At 37.9% G+C, this 23,499-nt stretch overlaps 1 protein-coding gene across 1 annotated transcript in view; it reads left to right on the top strand.

Annotated features, from left to right (window-relative positions):
- Window positions 1-23,499, top strand: part of BMPR1B (bone morphogenetic protein receptor type 1B) — a 208,213-nt gene that overhangs the window by 139,197 nt on the left and 45,517 nt on the right. Inside the window, exon 3 of the mRNA XM_006084635.3 lies at window positions 13,420-13,576. Within this exon, the coding sequence (XP_006084697.1) occupies window positions 13,434-13,576 (143 nt within the window). The 5' untranslated portion in view covers window positions 13,420-13,433. The remainder of the gene's footprint in view (window positions 1-13,419; window positions 13,577-23,499) is intronic.

Raw genomic sequence — 23,499 nt, forward strand, 5'->3', positions numbered from 1 at the left:
TTGGGGGAAATTTTTTATATTAAAATATCAGGAGTCTGTATATTGCTAGTCACATAAATACATACCCAAGACCCAGTTCAACCATCCTATTTCACTTTGGATGCTCAAACCAGATTATGGGAATAGTTAGGAGAATATTAATATATTTTGTGGCATACCTTTTAAAACTTGGTCCTCCTTTGGTTGGCCTCAGAGTATGACTAGGGACTTTGATGCAGTATTACCAACAATAATGTCTGCATATATGAATGTCTGAATATAGGGAAAAGCTGTAAGACTTGCCAAATTCTGATGGGAAGAGAATGTTTTTATGGACATGGAATTCCTTTTGATCTAGTATGTATCATATGGAATTTTCTTAATAACACTTTTTATAGACTGGTTGGCTTAGCAGGGAATTAATATCTAATGAATGAAAAAATAAAATATTGAGCATTTTCTTTAATATACACATTTAAGTTATATTTACATTTTAAAATTGATATTTTTTAAAATTTCAACTCTTTGTATATATAAATGAATGTTCTTTTTGGTTTTTAAACCATCTGCTATTAGGAAAGGGTATCTGTTTTTTAGATAAGGTTTTAGATTATTTATTTAAAATGGCATGGATACTAGCCTGGGAGACAGATGGTTTTGTGTTTATAGAGAGTGTAAAAGGAAACAGTGAAAGTTTTGGTGTGAGTGATTCGTCAGCAGCCTTTTTATGACAAAAGAACAACAGTAAAAAAGGTAACTTCTCTCCCACTCTCCCAATTAGATTTTAAGGTTTGTGGGCATAGCAGTCATTTCCTCTTCATCTCTGTGAAACCCAAAGTGCTATGTAGGCAGCCTTGTATATGACAAATATTTCTTTAATCAATCTGGATTGGTAGCAGTTTTATGCTAGGTTAAAACAAGTTGGGTTGTTTTTTTTTTTGCTGTTTTACCATACATGGTTAATAGGATAGTTGTGTCTGAAACATAAACTTTATGTAAAAAAATTTAATGAGTCAAGTCGATATGGTGGGATTTAATAAAAAGACAAAATTAATGGTAATCATTTAGTTGTCATTTTTCCTAACATTTTGAACGGCTCCAAATTATAAAAGAAGTTTGACATTTAGTATAAGTAAACTTCTTAAAAATGTTTATGTAGCTGATCAATTTGTGAGGTTGTGCTTATTTTAAAAATAAACTTAGGAATTGCATGTTCAAGTACCCTTCTGAATGTCAAAGGATAACATAAAAAATAGATTTCTAGATATTCAAATGTCCTCTATTTTTCTGCCTTGCATAGAATCAGAAGCAGCTTTTAACCATCTGGAAATGTTACATAATACACCGTGGTCAGTGACTTTCTTTTGGTTTCTTCCTTTTTATTTATTTTATTTTTGATTCTAAGGTTTCCTTTCTGTTTTACCTTTCCATTGTCATATGCCATGTATCCTGAACATAGCTCAGTGCCTGGCCGGAATAATCTCTCTTGCCAGCTTATAATCAAAGGGCGTACTGAGCAAAACAGCTGAGCTGTATTAGGCAACCACAGTCTGGACTGCATTGCTTAACTGCTGAATAACACATCACAGGTGCAGGATTAGTGCTGCCTACGGTGCTGGTCTTTTTAGTGGAAACCCCTAGCAATTCTGTGCCTCCTCCTCATGTCTCATCCCAGGGAACCTGGCAATGATCTATCAAGCGCACAGAAATCAAATGTGAGTAGTGGGAAAGGCTTTATATCTTACAGAGGCTCGTTTTTCCCCTCCAGAAATTGTAAGCAAGATCAGTTAAGCCAATCCTGGCACAGGCACAAAAGAAGATGATAGAATTTAGTCTTTTCTTGGCATAGAGAGTGAAACAGAAAAATTCGGGGGGAGGGGTGTCAAAAATTTTATGCACAAAAAATCACATGGCAAGGAAATGCAGTTTAACTTAGCTGCCCCAGCACTGTATAATTTAGCTGACTTCTAAACTACTAACTAAAATGTCCACATATATTGCTTTAGCTTTTGCATTGCATATGTGTTGGAGTATGTGGTGTGCTTGCCTCTACACATTTTCAACACTGTCCTGGTGAAAATTAAATGTTGTGGCTGTGTAAAGTCCTTGGGGTATAATTTAACCATTCTTAGTTTGTGGCTCTGTGAATTCTTCAGCTATCTAGGACATATGACTAAATTCACGGATTATAAAAGTCAAGGTTGCTTTCTTGCAAATATGGCCTTTAAAATTGCAAAAATATGTTAAAATATAAATTAAGGATCTGAATATTAAAACAAATGAATGTTTTAAAAATAAAGTAACTAAGTCATTTACTTTTGATCAGGAAGGTTAGGAATTGTTTTAGTGAGGTCAAGTATATTCTCAGCAATGAAGGCGATTTTAGTAATTCATATCACTTTTGGTATCTATCTTAGAAAACTTTCTATGAAGCAAAGCACATGAATGTAAACAAAGCCCAGTAGATAGCACTGCAGGTTTTGAACAGTTGTGTATTTAGTTTAGAATTTTTTTTTCTTAAAACTCTATAGTGGCATTCTAATATTCACAGTTTTTATTTTATTTTTTTATTTTTTAATTAAATCTTTATTGTTCAGATTATTACAGTTGTTCCTCTTTTTTCCCCCCAATAGCTCCCCTCCACCTGATTCCCACCCCACCCTCTGCCCTTACCCCACCCCCCCACTGTCCTCATCCATAGGTGTACGCTTTTTGTCCAGTCTTGCTGATTATCATTATTCCATATTTTTTCATCAGAGATAGATCTTTAAGTTTATTGATGATGGTAGTAGTTGATAACAGTGCATTCTGTGATATTTTAAAAGTATGTATGTATTCTATGCCTCAAATATTTGTTTTTGCCTCAAATATTTAAACACTTGAAATAGTGTTATGTGTGTATTTTTAGGTCGATATGCTCTTTAACAATTATTCAGTTAGAGGATGCAGACAGTATGGGGAACAGAGAGATCCTAAATGCTTTCCAGGTTTTTTCTGTGGGGAAAAAGAATGGCATGAACATGGTGATTTGCTTTTTGGTCTGTCTGGCTTCATTGTCACTTCTCTTCTCTACGTATATGAGTCTGTTCAAAGTAGTTTTACACATCAGGCTGACTTGGAAGTGCTTTGCAAAGCGGCAGAGTACGTTTTAGTGTGGGGGCAAGTTGAACATCTACTTTGATTAGCTTCAGAACTCTGTGAAGCAGAGCATTGATAGAAACGTCTCTGAATAGAACCCGAGCGGCTGGCCTGGCAGGCTGCCAAGTCTTTGACATTATTGTCGAAGAGACCATGTGTCATTTTCTTTTCCAACAATGTGGATTTGACCAGACACATTTAATATTTTTAAAAACAGAGATATTTAGAATTTTTTAATCGTTCTGTCAGCTATGATTATCCTATTTGATGGGTATAGATTGAGTTGGATGTTAAATTATCTTTAAACATTGTGGCTACTTGCTTGTCAAGCCCCTTATTTCTTATATTGATGCTTTTATTAAACTACTTATACTCATGTTGTGTTTGGAATATTTTCAAAGATTTTTAGTTTGTTTGAACATTTTGGATGATTTTCTCCAAATTCAAAAGCATCTTAACACCTGAGGGAAAGGTTAACTGCTGTTTTACCTTTAAAGATTGTATGTGTGATAACCAAAGTACTGTCATTGCTATCATAATAGATTATTATGCATACTCAGGCTCAGAACTCTGTAGTAGTTGCCTATAAAACCAACAAATATAAATGTCTATATTGTCTGTTCACATTTATGTAATCTATTTAATCTTTTCATGATTTGCACAGGTCCTAATCTAGTATCCCATACAACAAAACACTTGAATGATAGAAGGTTTCACTTTTTATCCAGGTGGTTTGGAGTCTCTTGGCAGGGTTTGTAAGATATACTGATAAAATGTTGAAAACATGATTATTCTGCAGAACCTGAGTGATGTGGTAATGTGGATGTGTGTGGTGAAAAGAGAAACAATTGCCATTAAATGGAAACATGTAGAAATATTTGATGATAAAAGCCCCAGTGTCTATAGACAGCCAGCACATCTCCAGCATGTTAAAACTAAATGTGTTTTTCTTAACCTACTCAATAGTGTTAACAATGAACCACTGAAATGAAAAACTGTCCTTATGTCTCCCTGGTTTTGCTGCTTATGTTTTCCATAAAAGATTGTGGTTGATTACTGCCACCCATAGTAATCTTTCCTTCTATGCACTCCTACCTATGACTTACTTACATTTGATAATTGTATGTGGCATTGTGACATCTATTTTATTGTTTTCATATACTATTTTTGGGTTTCCATATGTAGTTGATTTTTCTTACCATGTCCCATGTGTAGTTGATTTGTCTCACCAGCAAAATTATTATTTTATTGAGGGTACTTCCAGTGCTCAGGGCCATTATGTTATGTAGATGGAATAGGTTTTATGATTACTTGCTAAATAAATGAATGTACCACAGGAAAAAAGAAAATTAATAACAATACATTAGTTGGCTCTGAACAAACTTTCAATGTTTCTTAAACCAAGAGGCTCTGTATTTTTATAGACTTTTTCTCACAGTGATGAATCTAGAAAGAAAGGGAAAGTAAAATAAAATAAAATGAAGTAATATATTTGAAGAAGAAAAGGAAGAGAAGTAGAAACATATAGGAGACTAGTGGCCCGGTGCACGGATTTGTGCACATTGAAAGGAAATCAATTAGAAGTAATATTTTAATATCACTATTTGCCTTTTCTCTATAATAGAAGTGTCAGAGATTAAAGAAAATTAATAAAATGTATATGAAAATAATATGTAAATTGATTAACAAATAAACAATAACAACATGATATAACAATAACAAAGACATGATATAACAACAAAGACATGATATAAAAACAACAAAAACATGATATAAAAATAACAAAAACATGGGGTAAAAACAACATTGATAAAAATAATGACTGATAAATTGATTAAACTTATTCTAATATCTCCCTGTATACCACATTAAGAGTAAAAACACTTTCAGAGTGCTTGACTAATTTCCCTTGTGATGAAGTATTTACAACTTTAACTTTAATGTCACATGCTCTTCGAACTTGAGAGAAAGCAACATATAACTGAGCATGTCCGAAAACGGGTTCAGGTAGGAATATTCCTACTCTGTCTAGAATTTGTCCTTGTGATTTATTAATAGTCATCACAAATGCTGGCATCACCGGAAACTGTCTTTGAATTAATGTAAATGGGAGGCCAGTGTCAGATGGGGTCAAATAAATTCTTGGAATCAGAACAACTTCTCCTTCCGCAGATCCTGTTAATACTTCAGCTTTGATTATGTTAGGTCACAATCTTTTGATAATAAATCTAGTACCATTACAATGATCCCATTTACTATTAAGATTTCTCAGTAGCATGATGATTGCATCTACTTTCAATTTTAATTTATGACACAGCATTTCCAAAGGAGTAATACTATTAAGAAATTCAATGAGAAAATTTTCCTTTTCGGCATCATCTGTTGAATCGATGGAATCATCACTCAAATAGGTATGAAAATCTCCATCGAATATATCCAAAATTTCTTTAATTAATTTATGAACGTGCTCATTTTTAGGACAAAGAATTGCATGTTTAGATATATTTTTAATATTATCTATAGATATACTATTTCCAAAGGTAGCTTTAATAATAGATTCGTTACAAATCATTTCACAGAGGATTTCAGTAGTATCCATTCTGAGAGCTATATATATATTGCGCATGCACAAGTCAATGTTTATTTTTAAATTGCCAGTGTGCGTCATATGTACCGGCCGGCCAGTCGGTTGGCCAGTAGGACTGATGTACGGTCGGTCACTTAGCCTTTTATATATATAGATGAGTGAGCAGGGACCAGAGGAACAAAAAATAAAATAGGAAAAGAGAAAAATCTGAAGAATTAAACAAACAAAAATAGGAATAGCAAGTTTCTGCTGCCCAAAAAACAATGATTCACTCTTACTATGTTCAAGGAACATAGTAGGTGCTTTTCTTGGACTATCTCATTCAGTTTTCACAGCAAACAGATGAGTGCTGCCACTCTCCACATCCTCTGTAAGGAAGGTTAAGTGACTTGCTTAGGCCACAGAGCAGGGAAGTAGCTGAACTGGGTTTGAACTGTTCTGTCTGTTTTATACTCTATCCTGGTCAAGTCTGCATCCACTGCTCGGTGAACACACCTGATACTGGTTTTTTACCCCACATTTCATCCCCCTTCACCTTCCCTTGTCCCTCTTTCCTCTGACTCCTGAAACTCTTGAAGAAGAAAGATTTCCATGCAGGTAACATCACAGTTAATAATAAGAAAGTATACCCTTCCCTTATAATATACTAGAGGCCCGGTGCATGAAAATTCGTGCACTTTGAGGGAGGGGGGTGTCCCTCAGCACAGCCTGCGCTCTCTCGCAGTCCAGGACTCCTCGGGGGATGTCCACCTGCTGGCCCAATCCCCCAGGGAGCGGGCCTAAACTGGCAGTCAGACATCCCTCTGGCAGCCCGAGAGCCCTTGGGGGATGTCTGACTGATGGCAGCGGGCCTAAGCCATCAGTCGGACATCTTCAGTGCTGCCGAGGAGGTGGGAGAGGCTTGGCTTGTGGCTGAATAGAGATTCCCCCTGTGGGAGCACACTGACCACCAGGGGGCAGCTCCTGCATTGATCGTTTGCCCTCTGGTGGTTAATGCATGTCATAGTGACCTGTCGGTCTGACATTAGGGTCAATTTGCATATTACTCTTTTATTATATAGGATTATTATATAGGATGTGATTTTGCTTTGGTATTTTTGAATCAAAATTGTATTTATATTTTGTTACTTTTCAAAAGAATTAGGCACATATCCTAACTTTGTAGTAATCATTGGGTTTCATGTTGTTTATATGTGTGTGTGTATGTGTGTGTGTGTGTGTGTGTATAAAGTTTTTATTACAAACAACATAAAAATTTATTTGAAAATGTGTTAATAAAATAAAAACAGGTTAAGCAATGAAAATTGAGAAAGCTAAATAGACAGTAAATTAAATCATTAAATTGAGTGAAATGATTCAAGATTTAAGTGATAAAATAAAAATTAGTTATCTATTAAGTATTCTTATTTAAGATCACTAAAAGTTATTTTTAAAATTAACATTATTTTTAAGCTCTGATTTAAGTTTTATTACTGTTTATTATAGACTCTTGTTTTTAACAAATGCATTTAAACCAGTTTTAGTTAAGAAAGGAAATAGGCATTGCTTCGTGTTATTTATTATCATACACGATAGCTAGGGGTAGAAAGGATCATTCCCAAAGCATTGCTGGCCAGTACAGGACTTTCAACATTTTCTTCCATTCATCTTTTTACCAAAAATACTTAAGTGCAAACTAGTGTGATAAGAATTGCAATTTCTCTTCTTGCTCCTTGCCTGCCCTCTGGTGTAGAGGGGATAGAACAGTGAAGACACAAAATTTTATTACTTTTTTATATATTCAGAGAGCTAAAAAATAAGCAAAAAAGAAAATGAAGGAAAACAATTACTAAGTAGATCCTGTGGCACAAAATAATAATGTCATTTTTAAATGAATTTTGATAACTCAAATTCATTTCTAAGCATATTGTGTATTGATATTTAATTTTCCTTGAATTAATTACCTTTGTTGTTCATAAAGATTGCTCTCTATGTATTTTAATGTTGGCAATGGATTCTGATGTTCTCTTCACTATGACATATAAAAACTAAAAATGTCTCACTTATGGTATATTTGCAGTGATAAAAATGTTACTGAGAAAAAAATAATCAAAATTAAATATAGCCAAAACATTTTGGGATCTAATGGATGAATATAGAATTTAAAATTTATTTGTTGTAGAGTTGTAGTAGAATTGTACATTTTTTTAGCATTTCACTTTTGTTTTGTCTCTGATTTTTCTGGGAAAAAAAATCTTGTTCCATTTTCTTTTGTAAAAATCATATGGAAGAGTTCATAATATCATAAACTATATAGGAATATTTTAAAAATAAACTTATTAAGTTTATACATCAAAAATACTTATTTTATTGTTTATACCAGGTTTCTAGCTAATAATTGTCCACTAATTCCAAATAAGTAGTTTAAAGAAACTCTGCCTTATTTCCTAACTTATGCAAGAAGAGATGCCATTCAAAACTTCATATAACTATACACAAAGCAGCTGAAAACATGCATAGAACTATAACATATATCCCAGAGAAGATATTCAAGATTCAAGAAAAATAACTTTCTATTTAACCTTTGTAATTGAACAAAAGTCACATTATTGCATGCTAATTATTAGGTTATTTCATGAAGTTTGATTAATTTGCCTGGAAATCTATAAATCTCTTATATATGGAAGTCCTAAGTAATATAATTTAGTTGTGATTCATTAAGAGTACACACACAGATAAGCACACATGTCTGGAAGTGATTTTGTGGTTCATTTATCCCTAAAAGACTAGTGGTCCTTTGAAAAACGAGAACCAATTTACATTGGCTTCCACATGCCCTACTTTGTATTATCTTAGTAATTTGGATAGTTAACTCCCTGGGTTACAATGTAACCAGCTAATCTAAACAGGATGCATCTGAAATGTCTGGATTCACACTATGGGACTCAAGATTGGTCATGAGAAAGAGAGGAGGAGTGAGGGAGGAGAGAGAAGGAAGGTGAAATATGCGAAGAGCTCCTAAAGAGTGGCTCATTCAGTATAGGTTTTATTCCGTAGAAATTTCTACAAAGTCTGACTTTTCTCAGTATTTTTCCTTTACGTTTTCCTGTCAGCTTTATTTATAATTCTATTATTAAATATTTAAAAAGCTGTAATTGCCCAGAGTGCTGTTGGGAAGAAATAATCAATTTTGTTGAAATTCTGTTCAATTTAATTAAATAGAAGCTGTTCGCTCTTTAGCTTTCCTTGGTGGAAAAATCTTTTGAAGATTTAACTTACTAGTTTAGAAAATAAAATGTACTAAATTATACTTAATGTTTCTTTAATGGTTAGTCATCTTCCAATTGTTTCAATGATTAGCTTTTCTATAAAATTTAACACAAAATTAAGTAGCATGAGAATTAATAAAGACCTTACATTATCTTAGTGAGCTTACTAAATCAAAGTTTTTTATCTATTAAAGTCTGCCTTTGTTGTGTTTCAAATGGAAGGACAATAAAAATATAATAAAACCTGAAAAATACATTTTGATAATTGGACATTTGATATTTGGGATATATCTTCATTACTGCTACTCTATTCTTCATCTGGATATTCACCATTATCATAAATACATATCTTTGTCTTTCCTTCTAGCTCTTACTTCAGCATCACTATTATCAGACTGAATTCATATCTTTATAAAATGATTATTCTTTGTCAAGCATTTAATTGCCTTTTTCATGTCTTAGCTGATGTGTTTTGTCTTTTTTTAAAATGTATCTTTATCATTGAAAGTATTACAGATGTCCCCCTTTTTTCCCCATGGACCCCTCCCACCCCGCACCTCCTCTCACCACACTATTGTCTGTGTCCATGGATTATGCATGTATGCATTTAAGTTCTTTGGTTAACCTCTTCCTCCTCCAAACCTCCCCTTTCCCTCTGAGATTCGACAGTCTGTTCCATGCTTCTATGTCTCTAGATCTGTTTTATTCATCAGTTTATTTTGTTCATTGGATTCCACATATGAGTGAGATCATGTGATACTTGTCTTTCTCTGACTGGCTTGTTTCACTTAGCATAATACTCTCCAGGTCCCTCCATGCTGTCACAAGGGTAAGAGAAACTCCATTTTTATAGCTGCATTGTATTCCATTATGTAAATGTACCACAGCTTTTTTATCCACTCATCTACTGATGGGCACTTGGGCTGTTTCCAGATCTCAGCTATTGTAAATAGTGCTGCATATATTCTTTCTGGCTGATGTTTCAAGATTCTTAGGATAGATTCCTGGGAGTGGGGATCACTGGATCAAATGTCAGTTCCATTTTTTATTTTTTGAGGAAATTCTATACTGTTTTTCATAGTGGCTGCACCAGCTTGCATTCCCACCAGCAGTGTATTAGGGTTCCCTTTTCTCCACATCCTTGTCATTTGTTGATTTGTTGATAGTAGCCATTCTGGTGGGTATGAGATGTTTGATACCTCATTATTGTTTTAATTTTAATCTCTCTGCTGATTAATGACTTTGAGCATTTTTTATATGCTCATATATATCTTTTGGCCATCTGTATGTCCTGTTTGGAGAAGTGTCTATAGAGGTACTTTGCCCATTTTTTAATTGGATTGTTTGACTTCCTTTTGTCAAGTTGTATGAGTTCTTTATATATTTTGGAAATTAACCATGTATCAGATGATTGACAAATACATTATTCCACACAGTGGGCTCCCTTTTCATTTTGTTGATGGTTTCTTTTGCATCTCTGTGATGTATATGTCAGGTTCACCTGTCCAGTCTTCTGCAGGGGTGGGGGAGGAAGGTTACTAGCCTCTAAGGACTGCGACAAGATAGCTGAAGTTCTCACAACTTCTAAAATAGATTTAAGCTTCCTCCTGTTTTCAATACTCCCTTCTCTCTCATTTCCAAAACTAATTTGTGGTACCAGTATGGAGACTTCCGGGTTGAGTAGTAAAATTATTTTGACTCTTGGCTTTTTTCCACCTTTGTCTTAGAAGATCAGCATTTTGGGCTTTGTTAAATTAATTTCTGGCCCTGGTTCGGTGGTTCAGTTGGTTGGAGCATCATCCTGTACACCAAAAGCTTATGGGTTCAATTCTCATTCCGGGCACATACCTAGGTTGCAGGTTCGATCTAGTTGGGGCACTTAGGGAGGCAACTGATCGATGTTTCTCTCTCTCTCTTCCTCTTTCTCTAAAATCAATAAACATATTCTTGGGTGAGGATAAAAAAAATCAGTTTCTGCTTTCTAGGTTTTTATTGCTAGTATCTTCTCTTTATCTCTTTTACATTGTAGGTTCCTTTTTTAGCCCCTTTTGCTGTTATAAAAATAAAATTTTTGTTCAAAAGGACAGGACCCTGTAAATCTACCTTTTTCAACAAAAATTACATTTTAATAGTCTTTCTTGTCAATAAATATACTTCTATAGCAACATTTTAATTGTTTCATAGGAATCTCATTTTAGAGATCTAACTTATCTCCTGTTTTAAACAGGTTGTTTTAAGCAATATTGCAAAGAATTTTCTCATAGCTGAATCTTATATCATTCTTTAATTTAAATAAATTTTAATTGTGACTCCTTTAAAATGTTTCTTACAAATCAACATCTTATTTCCAATAGTATGAGGATATTTCCTTTCTAATGTAGACCATCCTATGTAAACATTTCATTTAATAACTTTTCTCACCAAATGGTTAATTCAGTGTATGTTTAGTTTATTCTACTTACAGGCTATGCCTGGAACAGGATAGGTACCCATTACATATTTTAAGTAGGCATATTCACAATAAATGAAATTTTATTATTTTGTTTATAACTTCGAAGACATGGGGTCTGGTATAGACTGAAAATATCTCATTTGCATCACTTTGTATTACTTTGAGGTAATTCAGGCCATAACATTAGTAGTATTGAGAACCAGAATTCAATTAATTAGCTTAATATACAGAAAATCAGGAAAAATCACCACAGATCTTTTTGTAAATTTCTCATTCTCTGCTATACCAATGGCTGAAGGCATCTATTTGCAGTTTTTAAAAATAACACATGCACACTGCTCACTTCTATTTTGTATATTGCACTTAGGCCTAGAATTTTATTTCTTTAGCCTTACAATCTGTTAGATAATATTTTTGTTGAAATTTGATTTAATTAAAGGCCAGCTGCATGTGCTGAGAGAGATTTAAAATCAAACATTGCTCAGGGTGACAATTTGTGCAGTGATATTGCATGTTGAAAGCTTTTACCCCACTGTCTAGAAACATACAATATTGATTAATGCGTGCGTCCTTCTCAGACATAATTTCTTTCCAGAAGCAGTGGTAGTGAAGAAGGAAAATAAGGAAACTATGTTACATAATGAAACATTGTCTCACTATTTAAAATGTGAAAAAAATTATTTTATATAATATCAACTAACATTTATTAAGTATTACTATGTAACATATATATTCTAAACTCGACATGAGGTAGGTGCTTGTAAGTATCTTCCTCTTAAAGGTAAGGAAATGAGACACAATGAGATTATCTATAAAGTCGTCCGAGGTCAACTAACTGATACATCGCAAAGCCTAATTTTGACCCCAGAATATCTGACTGTAGAGATCATGTCAACTGGAGTGTCTTCCATCAAAATGTAGACTCATTGATACTAATATGAGTAGCATTTGCATGAGTAACTTTTGCATAAACTGATGGGGAAGATGTATCTTTTGAAATGTATCTTAATGATAAGTTTTCATCTTCCTACCCAGTTTTTCAGGTTAAATATTTCAAATAATTTGTTTAAAAAATACATATTATACCTAAAATACAGACTCCTAAGTAAAGAGACTGCTGGAAAGAGAGTTTTAGGGGCCAAATAATCTAGGTTTAAATGCTGGCTTTGTGATTTTTTTTTTTTTAGATTTAAAGCTATAGGACATGTATTTTGTATTTAAATCTAGAATAGCCAGTATTTATGTTTGTTATAAACTGTGCAATGCCGTTACTCGATCACAGTGACTCTGTAGTACCCGAGCGTCCCGGAGGGAGCCCGCGTCTTAGAAGCTGGCATGTTCATATTATGTGCTAAATGTCTAAGATGCTGCTGCCAAAATGTAGTGTCGGGGCGCGCAGGCCCGGCGGCCGTGCCACGGGGGCTCCTGTGCGGACACCGTGGCCGTCACCGGTGGCGTCGGCGCCTGTCTTACAGCGACGGCGCTCCAAGCCTCCGAAGCGGCAAGTCCGCCTTCATTTTAAGAGGAGCAACTTCAGCTTCAAAAATCTTTTTAAGCTTCCAAATGGATCGTTTAAACTATTTCTTTGCCTAAGAGCTAAACTAGAGGCTCAGACGTTTGCTTGTGAAGGTAATAGACTTTCTTAAAGGGGTAAATGCATCCCGCTGGCCAATCGATGTCCGCTCCTACCATACAGATAAAACTAAACTATATAATGGTGTCTCATTGAGCTCCTTGCGCCCAAATACAAGATAGTAATTTTATCAAAGAGTTATGAGAATTTCCACATTCTACATGAGACATATAGTTATATATGCTACCTATAACTATATAATCTCTTATTTATAGTGTATAATTTTAATATAAAAAAACATAAAAATACCTGTCTTCTGTTTGAATCTTTAAATGTCATGAAAATTCAATATTTTGTTTGATGTCACATTATTCTTTAACAAAAGACTTTGGCTTGGCTATGCCTGTAAGCTTAAATGCTTACCTTTTCTCCTTTTCAGCAGACTTCCTTGATAACATGCTTTTGCGAAGTTCAGGAAAATTAAATGTGGGCACCAAGAAAGAGGATGGTGACAGTACAGCCCCCACTGCTCGTCCAAAGATCTTGCGTTGTAAATGCCACCACCACTGTCCGGAAGACTCGGTCAACAATATTTGCAGGTTGGTCATCTACATTATTCAAACCTTGTGTGAACAGAAAGTCCCTACTAAAGACTTGTATGCTAGTGTTTCCAAGAGCACGTTTTAGGGAATAGTGCCCAAGCCCACTGACTCTCAGGGTTGTGCCTGTATTTAGAGAAACCAGGAGTTGCATTTTTCCTGAAATGCTGCTCTGAGATTCTCCTTCCTCCAAACATCACACATGCACATAAAATAAACATAGAGCACAGGTCCCAGGCTCCATGTCACAGAGCAAAACCCAATTATTTTCTTTTAAAAGACCCGATCCCCCAAATTAATTCAACAGCAGGGAGTATCAAATGTGTGTTTTTTGGTTTTGTTTTGTTGTAACCATTTGTCATGCTGCTGGTGCTAGTGTTTTCGCAAGAACTCCTAAGCTGCCAGGATTTATTCAGAAACAGACTCTGGGAAGCAGGATGGTGAGAGGGCTTATGAGAGTCTGCCAGATGACAGGAAAAACATTGTCAAAGTACTAGACAATACACTCCTCAGCAGATAATTCTGTTTGCATAAATATTTTCTAACATTTGAACCTGGACGCTTTGCCTCCTTCTTCCATACACATCTTTATGCAGCCGCATCCATTTCACAGGTCAGTGTAGCTGCACTTTCTCTCCTGGGTGAGGACAGCAGGGGGAGAGGCACAGCCCAATAGGCAGGGTGGCCCAGGGCGAGTGGGCCCAGGTAGCCAGACAAGTGCAGGTCTCAGAAGTGAAATGTCAGAGCACAGTCTGCCTCAGGAAGGATAATGGACCCAATAAGGAGTCGGCTGCTGGGTGAGAAGTGCAGGCAGATACCTGGGCAGCCATGTGGGGGCCTCATTATCCAGAAAGGAGCATGAAGTTGAGTGCATTTTTCCTTACTGAAACCATTTTTTTGTTTTTTATTTCTTACAAAGTGGATCTCATAAAGCTTATCAGTATGTTAGGAAATACATAGCTCAGGAAATAGATATTAACTGAGCGACAGGGAGGGAAGTGGGGTATACACCTAAGGATATATTTCCTTTAATCAGAAAAACAACTGAGCATGGTCAAGGGGATGCTTATTTCTTACCATTGGACGTAAGGGCTTTAGGATCCAGAGAGGCCTGAGAGCTTGGCTCTTGTACAACAGAGCAAGGTTGGGATCACTGAGTCTCGAAAGGTAAAATGATTCTAAGCTCAGACACTATTTCCTGGGGAACAGTGCCTTTTTAAAATTTATTTTTATTTATTTCAGAGAGAAAGGGAGAGGGAGAGAGAGAGAAACATCAATGATGAGAGGGACTCATTGATTGGCTGCCTCCTGCACGCCCCCCACTGGGGATCGAGCCCGCAACCCGGGCATGTGCCCTTGACGGGAATCGAACCCGGGACCCTTCAGTCCCCACGCTGGCGCTCTATCCACTGAGCCAAACCGCTAGGGCAACAGTGCCTTTTTGTAGTGAATAGAAAAAGTATCAGGAATTTTACAAAGTTTACTGAAGACAGTTAGCAGGCGGAAGCATATTAGGGGGCTATATTGCTTTTTTGTCTGAGTCTCTAGTAACTAAGAATAAATCTGTGTGTGTCATTTAAATCATAGTTCTGGTGATCATACATTCAGGCTTTCTAAAACTATCCCAATTTCACGTCTTTTGTCCTGTTTTCCTTATAGGCCATCAAAGTGTCCTAAGTTCATTGGGAAGACAGTGTTCAGGCAGGGTTAACTGCAATGCAAATCCTCTGTGTGGGAAGGGGAACCTCTATGTGGTTTTCTTAGAGTACAGGGGGAGGATACGTGGAAGGAGTTGAACCTCGAGACTAGGGAACGATTGCCAGTGGCCACGTGGGCTGTGTCACAGATGTTGGTCTTATTCCTGAGAACATAGGAAGCCGTGGAAGCTAATGTTTAATTAAGCAGGAGAAACAGTGATGATTAGCTTTTTTGAAAAATTTTCTTTTCTTCAGAGTTTTGGATGTATTAGAAGGAAACAAAAATGAATTTGAGAACAACAACAGTTAGGTAAGGGAAATTGAAAAGTGGATTCAGGAAGGACAGTTCGTGTGAGAGAACATGATCTTGTACGAGGGTGGTGCTGGTGCAGGAGAGGTGGATGTGTTGGAGAACTATTTAGAAGGAAAGTTTTATGCTGGTGAATTGTATATGGGAGGGCTTCACACGTTTCTGGTTGTACATTTAGATGCATAGTATAGCCTTTCAATGAAGAAGGACAAAGGAAAACAGTCGGGTTCCAATCTAGGCATGTTGAGTTTAAGGTTTCTAACACATCTAAGTGAAAATATCAAAGGGTAGGCATAGGGTGTGGATTTGGAACTCAGATACAAGGTTGGGGAGGGAGTGAGTCAGTTTTTGCTATGGAACAAGTTCAAAATCATAGTGGCTTGCAACTAAAGACTATTTATGTATTTATTTTAATCCTCGCCTGAGGGTATTTTTCCATTGGTTTTTTAGAGAGAGTGGGAGGGGGAGAGACAGAGAGAGAAACATGGATGTGAGAGAGACACATCAATTGGTTGCCTCCTGCACACAACCTGACCAGGGCCAAGGATTGAGCCTGCAACCGAGGTAAGTGCCCTTGACCAGAATTGAACCTGGGACCCTTCCATCAACAGGCCATGGCACTCTATCCATTGAGCCAAACCGGCTAGGGCTATTTATTTTTATTTTTAAAAAATTCCTTGTTCTACAAATGGGCTGCCGCTGCGTTGAGCTATGCTGGATTGGGTGTGCTTGGCTTTGGTCTGCTACTTGAGCTCAGGCCTACTCCACATGTTTCTCCATTCTTTTTGGACCAGCAGCTACCCAGGGCATATTCTTTCTCACATTAGTGTGGGGGAGCAAACTTTTAAAGCTTCTATTTGTGTTGTGTCCTCTAATATTCCATTTACAAATCATATGTCATAGTTAAGCTCAAAGTCAAGGATACTATGTCTAGGGTGGGGCATGAAGAATTGAGAACCGTACTAGAATAATCCAATCTACCAGAGGAAGACAGCCTTGAGGCATGTCATGCTTGGGTAAAGGAGGCTCTCCCAGGAGACTGAGAATTAGCAGTGAAGTCTGGTGTCATTAAAGCCAAGTTTACAGAGGGAGGATGCTGTTAGAGGTCAAATAGGATAAGAACTGAAATGCAGCAATCACATTTATTGATCTTGATAACTGCTGTTTAGAAATATTTAATGTGGAAGTAGCAATGGAAGCCAGATGGGAATGGGTTGTGAATTATATGGTTTCAAACTTTGATTTATGACAGCAAAAAAACAAAAACAAAAACACCACTACAACCCCAAAAAAACCCCAGCAACAATAACAATGGAACCCCTCAAAAAACATGGATATATACCATGACAGTCAACATGAATCAGTTAACTTGTAGACATCAATAGAAAACTAATACTTACTGAGTATTTTTTATAAACTCTAGCATGTTTATTTTATAGCATTCCCTATAAAAAAAATGTAACATTATCTACATTTTTCAGGTGAGAAATCTGAGGCTCTGAGGGGTTAAGTAATTTTTACTAGGTCACTGTTCGTGCTGATATGATGAGAAAATTGTGGCCAATATTCCAAAGTCCTGAATCCTTGACCAGAAGCCAACGCCTGACACTGGCTCTCAAAGGAGTGAATATTAACTCTTAAGTGAAAATGCAAATCTATTTGCTAATGATATATTGACTCTAGTTGAGTCTCCTGTGCACAGAGATTAATTGTGGGTGAATCACAGGGGCTACTTCTGGTCCTGCTCCCCAAGCCCTAGAATAAGTCCAGCCTTTCTGCCCCCATTCCTGGAAGCCAAGGTTACACTCGTTGACCTTCAAATCAGTACTTGTCAAACTATCTCTGTTGAAAGACAGCCTCCCTCCTCCACCCCCGCACTCCCAATAATTTGTACACTGGTACTTTTCTAAATACAATAAAAATGTATTATAGATTAATTAGAAAAATAAATTCAAAATACTTACAAATTATGTGCTCCTTTTTTCTATTTTCCATTAGATTCAACAGCTAAACGTATTGCTATACAAATTTCAATTTCTGTGTTAATCTCACAGACCAATAATAAGCTGTTTGCTGACTTGAAAGGGAGCACCCTTTGAGTAATACGACACTCATTCCTAGGTATGAAATTTCTAAACACAAGGGTGTCCTCGCTTGAGGCTTAGATAAGGGCTGGTCTAAGCTGTCTGGTTGGCTATGAGGCAGATCTTAGCCAAGCTTGAGTGTCTAGGTAGATCTCATGCTCATTACCACTCCCACATTCCTAGAGAGAATAATCCAAAATGTGGCCCAAATGAAGAGTGCATCATAGTTAAGAGATTCTGAAATCCCACATAGTAATTGAGAGAACCTGTGCCAAGTTTAGAGGGTTTTTAAATTCTTCCTGAGTACCATCAACGATTTACTAGCCAACACCAAGGCCAAAGTCATTCTTGGCCTTGTTTCCTATCAGGTGCAGATGTGTGTGTTTCCAAAATCTGTGCCATTTCCACAGCCTGATGGTGTGCATGTTAGAGGATGTGGTGTAAATATGTCATGCATTGAGCCTTTTTAATATCCATAATTCAGAGTAAGAAGTGAAGCCGTTGTCATATCTCCCTCACGATAATATCTGTCTTCTAAACATCCTTCCAGGTGTTATTTCACACTGTTAATCTTTCCCATTCCATTTCCAGATGCTACTCCTGGAACCACAGACTATCACTGCTTATCACTGGAAAGCTGCACAGTCTCCTTCAATCACTCTTTTTACATGACTTTCACCATGCCAAGATTCTGTCTCATTTTCCTGTCCTACCAAGTGTAATCTCAGCCTGCTTTATTTTTTTCTCTATATAGAATCTGGTCCCACTTTACGTATTTTCCTTTGTTTTACTTGATTTGGTCTTTAATAGTCATTTTTGTCCCTGAATCATCACCTCTCTCAGGTTCCTCCACTCCCTCACACAAGTTTATTCATTTCTAAAATTTATTTTTTGTACTCTTTTCCAGAGACAATTTTAAATACTTTCTCCTTTATCTTATTGAGTTCAGACTAAAAATTCTCCTGCCTGGGTGGTTTTCTGCGGTTACTGGTGTAATCAGTCGCATCAGATGTTTGCACAAAGGATGTGTAAGTGACACCAAGCTGCCTACATGAGGAATTAGATGAGTCTCCAGCTGGGCTTTGAAGAGTCACAAAGGGTAGAAGGAAAAGCTTAGGGACCTTGAGCCTTTTTACAAAGTTTGTATTAACCCAGGGCTTTGAAAGCTCTTGCTGAGTGTGGTGGTGTGAGTTTTTAGACAGGTGCTCCTGACCCAGGGTCTCCGCGTGTTTAAAGTGCACATTGTTCTCATTTGTTTATGTAGCTTCCATTGCATCCCGTTGATCCCACTGCTGCCCAGGCCATCTGAACACTGAGCTTTAAGATCTCTATTTATTTATTTTTAGTGGATGTGGAGTTCAAACCAATGCAGTAATGAGAGTGGTGGGTCCTGCATCAGAACTGGTAATTTAGTAGGAAGTGGCTATGACTTCAAATTTGCTTATGAAGTCTCTTACAAGGAGTAACTCTCTTTTTGTGCCTCTCAGTCCTGGATGAGAATGTTAAGTGGCCCATTCTTTGTTGGACTTAATAGAAAGTGAACAGCGTTGGGTTCTTTAAAACCATATATAGGGAACCATTGGAGATTTCTGAGCGGAGAAGGGAAATGTAAGGTTTATCAGGCAGAATCCAGAGAGAGGAGCGAGGGAGTCCTGCTGGAAGGCTCTCAGAGCAGTCAGGTGAGAGGGAGTGAAGATACCTGTATCAGGTGATGGGGGTGAGAATATACAAGTGCTCTATGAATATGAACATTGAGACTGGTTCAAAATATCTTGTACCTCACTGAGAACAGACTAGAATGCTAAATCACTTGTTTGGCTGCCAGAGAAGGACAGAAGGACATATGAGAGTTACACGTCCTTGAGGATAAAGTAATAAAAAGGCATCTCGTATATTGACGCCTCAGAGGAAAAGCCAGAGAAAGGGGACAGTAGTAGTCATATGTATTCCCAACTGTCCAGTAAGAACTAATGATAAATTGGGGTCCCAAAGGCTGTTTATGATGCATTTGACCATAAATGAGAAGAGCCAAACCTTGCAGGTTCTGGGCGCATACCCGCCAAAAAAGAGTAGCACTCGTTCCCTCAGAACTTGAAGCCAGGTGTACCCCTTTCTTTATTGATAGTCAAGTTCACTTGGGCATTCCCAGCATCTCTTGTGGAAGTTATTCCCTGATGATCTTTCTAGATGTTACAGACACTTGTTTACCTTTGGAATATTGGGCAGATCCAAGGAGTTTGAATCTGTAGTGCCATCCAAGGGCTGTAACAAAAATGTTATTATCACTGCTTTGACCTCATGTGACTGAAAATCTCAAATGCTTTGCTTTCTCATTACTTAACATTACATGGAGAGGCATTTCAGTATTGATCATTTTGGGATTCAACTCTTGTTCCATTTTGTCAATTATTTTTCTTTGCCTATACCTCAGGGGCAGCGTTTTTTAAAAATATATTTTTATTGATTTTAGAGAAGAAGGGAGAAGGAGAGAGAAAGAAACATTAATGATAAGAGAGAATCACTGATTGGCTGCCTCCTGCACGTCTCCTACTGGGGAACGAGCCTGCAACCCGGCTGCACTGGGAATCGAACTGTGACCTCCTGGTTCATAGGTTGACTCTCAACCACTGAGCAACACCAGCCAGGCAGGGGCAGTATTTTAAATTTATAATACTTACTGGAGTCAAATGATTGATCCTACATTCCTGTATACGTAGCGCCACTTTCAATTTTGTCTAAAATGATTGCTGCTTTTGCTTTCTTCATGATCTTCATCTCTTGTTGTGATCACTTTCAACACTCTGGGAATGATGTGGCAATAACTGAACACATGTCAAAACTAAGCTTAACATGGCAGCCAGACGGCAGGATGTCCAGACAGGCCAGTGGGAGGAGTTAGTAGCCTCTTGTGCCATTCAGCAGCCATCCCTTAGTGGGAGGTGGGACTGTCCCGCTCTGACTGGAGCATAGCTTTGATTACATTTGTGCTTGCTGGAGAGTTGAAAGTCCTCAAGTAATTCTTAAGCTTTTATAAGAATAGAGTTAAAAGGACCAAGGCTTGGGTAAACCTTGTAAACACTGTACTCAGTAAAATAAAACAATACATAGAGCACCTTCAAGTTTCCTTTCTAGCTAGCAGTTTCAATGAGAAGCTTATAAATTATTTTTGCTTTGTTGCAGATAATATGCACTTGATATTCTCTCACCCTCTTGCTCTTACTCCAACAACATAGTTGATTCCTACCTTACTTGATGACTGTGGGACACTGACTCTTTTCTCCAGGGTCTCTCTCCCTCCCTCTCCATCCCCTCTCTATAATTTTACTAGGGGCCCAATGCACGAATTCGTGCACCTTGAAAGGAACTGTGGGCTACGAGGCTGCAGTAGACACAGGGGTGGGTCTCGGCCCATCCTCCGCACCCCTGCCTGGCCCCTCCTGCTGTAGCGCCCCCCCCCCATCCCCTGTCTTCTGGCAGCCCCCCCTCCTGCCACTGCCATTCCCACATGCTGATGGCAGCCGGCCCCGCTCACACCCGCTGATGGCATGGAGCGATTGGGGCCGGTACCAGCAGTGGGTGCAAGTGGCCCCTCAGGAGCAGGGGGAGGTGGAGAAGCCCTCAGGGGCGATCGGGGCCGGCAGCCAATGCTTGCACCCACTGAGGGCGCTGAGTGATCGGGACTGGTGCCAGGCACCAGCAGCGGGTGCAAGCAGGGCCGGCGCTGGCAGTGGGTGCGAGCGGGGCCAGCGCTGACAGCAGTTGCGAGCGCCGGGCGGGACCGCAGTGCACAGGAGCAAAGAATTTCCAGTAACCACCAGAGGATCGCCCCGATGGCAGCGACTGGCACCCCGCCTTGGTCTGGTGCCCCCTGCTCACCTGCTCCACCATCCTGCTGCAGCCAGTGCCCGCCATGTTCCGCACACGCATGTGGTGGTCAGCGCATGTCATAGTGACTGGTTGTTTGGTTGTTCTGCCGTTCAGTCTATTTGCATATTAGCCTTTTATTATATAGGATTCCCACCCTTCTTTGCAGACAAGGGAATGTGTTTTTAACATATTTTAATTAATTTTAGAGGGAGAAGAAAAAAGAGAGAGAGAGAAACATCATCAGTTTCTGCCTCCAGCACGCCCCCTGATGGGGATCAAGCCTGAAACCCAAGCATGTGTCCTGACTGGGAATTGAACTGGCGACCTCCTGGTACATGGGTTGATGCTTAACCACTGGCTGGGCGGGAGTGCGTTTTTAAAGCTTAAAATTACCCTCGCTGATGTTTCTTTATATTTCCTAGGACACTGTCCCCAGTAACTTACCAACAGGTTTACCAGCTTTTTCTGTTCTCATTCTTGATTCTTATAAGACACTTAAAAGTGCATTTCCATGTATTCAGATTTTGAGCAAAGGGAACTCATGATTAAGGAGTAATTAGTCTTTTTGGATTTAACATACTGAATCAGCTTTTCTAGTCTCTATGAATTCCTACGGTCAGAAAATTAAGATGACTTTATTTCTGAAAATTCCTGAATTTTACTTTCAATGAGAAATGGAAGTTGCACACATAATCTAAATGTGTAGGAAAGGAATAAAACACACACACATGGGTATTGTTTGCTTATATTGTTTACAGTAAATTTCTAAGGGACAGCTCTTGTATTTATCGCCTTCAGTATTTACATGCTTTAGATTGTCATAGCAATGTCAGTGTATGGGCTGAAATGCCCCAAATAAATTTAAGCATGGGCTGCTCAGAGGCATTCTTTCTTCCACAACAATATTCATGCAGTTGACCTTGGTCTAAAAAAGGGAGATTTATCACTGGCCCTCCCCAGCCATTTATTAGTATGTTGGAACTTGGCTCTGGTAGTTTTCATAAACTGAGGTATTTTGGATCACTCGAGGCTAATAAGCCAAGTAAGCAATACTAAGGGTGTTGATGATAACCGAAGGGCGAAGGTGTGGCGGAATGCTGCTGCCACCAACACAGAACAGACCAACCCAGAAACCATGGCTAATAGCATGCTCAGAGCCTGCCTCCCTGACCTTTGAGGACTGTGCTGTCATGTCTGTCTTGGACACTGAGCATGCATGTACACGAGGAAAAGATGGGGACAGAGTTCAGGCCTTTATTTCGTAGCTCACACAGCAGGGGTCTATGACTTATCTTGGGAGTCTGCTGGCATGCCTCGCACAAACTCGTGAAGACAGAAATGTTTGTTTATAAATATTTCTATATATAACAGTTCTTGTTTTCCATTTTTAGTCCCAGGAGGGGACAGTGGAAAAATGTGTGGGAAAGAAGCAAGAGATTCTTGATGAAAAGCCTGATTCTGTAACTGTTTGCTTATTAGACTCTCATAGCTTTAAATTCCTCGTCAGTGAAATAGAAATAACCACTTCTCATTGTTGTTGAGAGGACTAAATGTGATAGAATAAGTGAAAGTTCTTTTTAATGTAAAAACCCATACAGAAAAAGAATATATCGTTTCTTTACTTTCTAGGCCCGCGATTTTCAACGGCGTACTGCAAGAGGCACACTGGTGTGCCACAAGAATTTTTAAAACACGTGATACCTGACTATTTAGTCAAGGGCCCTGACCTCTTTTCCCTTAGATTATTAAATTAAAAAAAAAATTACAACAGCCAACACAACAATAGCTGTTCGGTGTGAATGAGTCAAAATTATAGTTTGTTTGGTTTTGTCAGATCAGCATGCTGCAGAATTTTAGTAATTAGTTTTTGTGTGCCATGAGCTGAAAAACCATTAACAATGATCTTGTTAAAACCCCTTCATTTCATTGTCCAACTTTACCCCACTTCCAATGTAAGTCCAGACT

Source organism: Myotis lucifugus, unplaced genomic scaffold, assembly GCF_000147115.1.
Source record: "Myotis lucifugus unplaced genomic scaffold, Myoluc2.0 scaffold_12, whole genome shotgun sequence".
Taxonomy (NCBI): Eukaryota; Metazoa; Chordata; class Mammalia; order Chiroptera; family Vespertilionidae; genus Myotis; species Myotis lucifugus.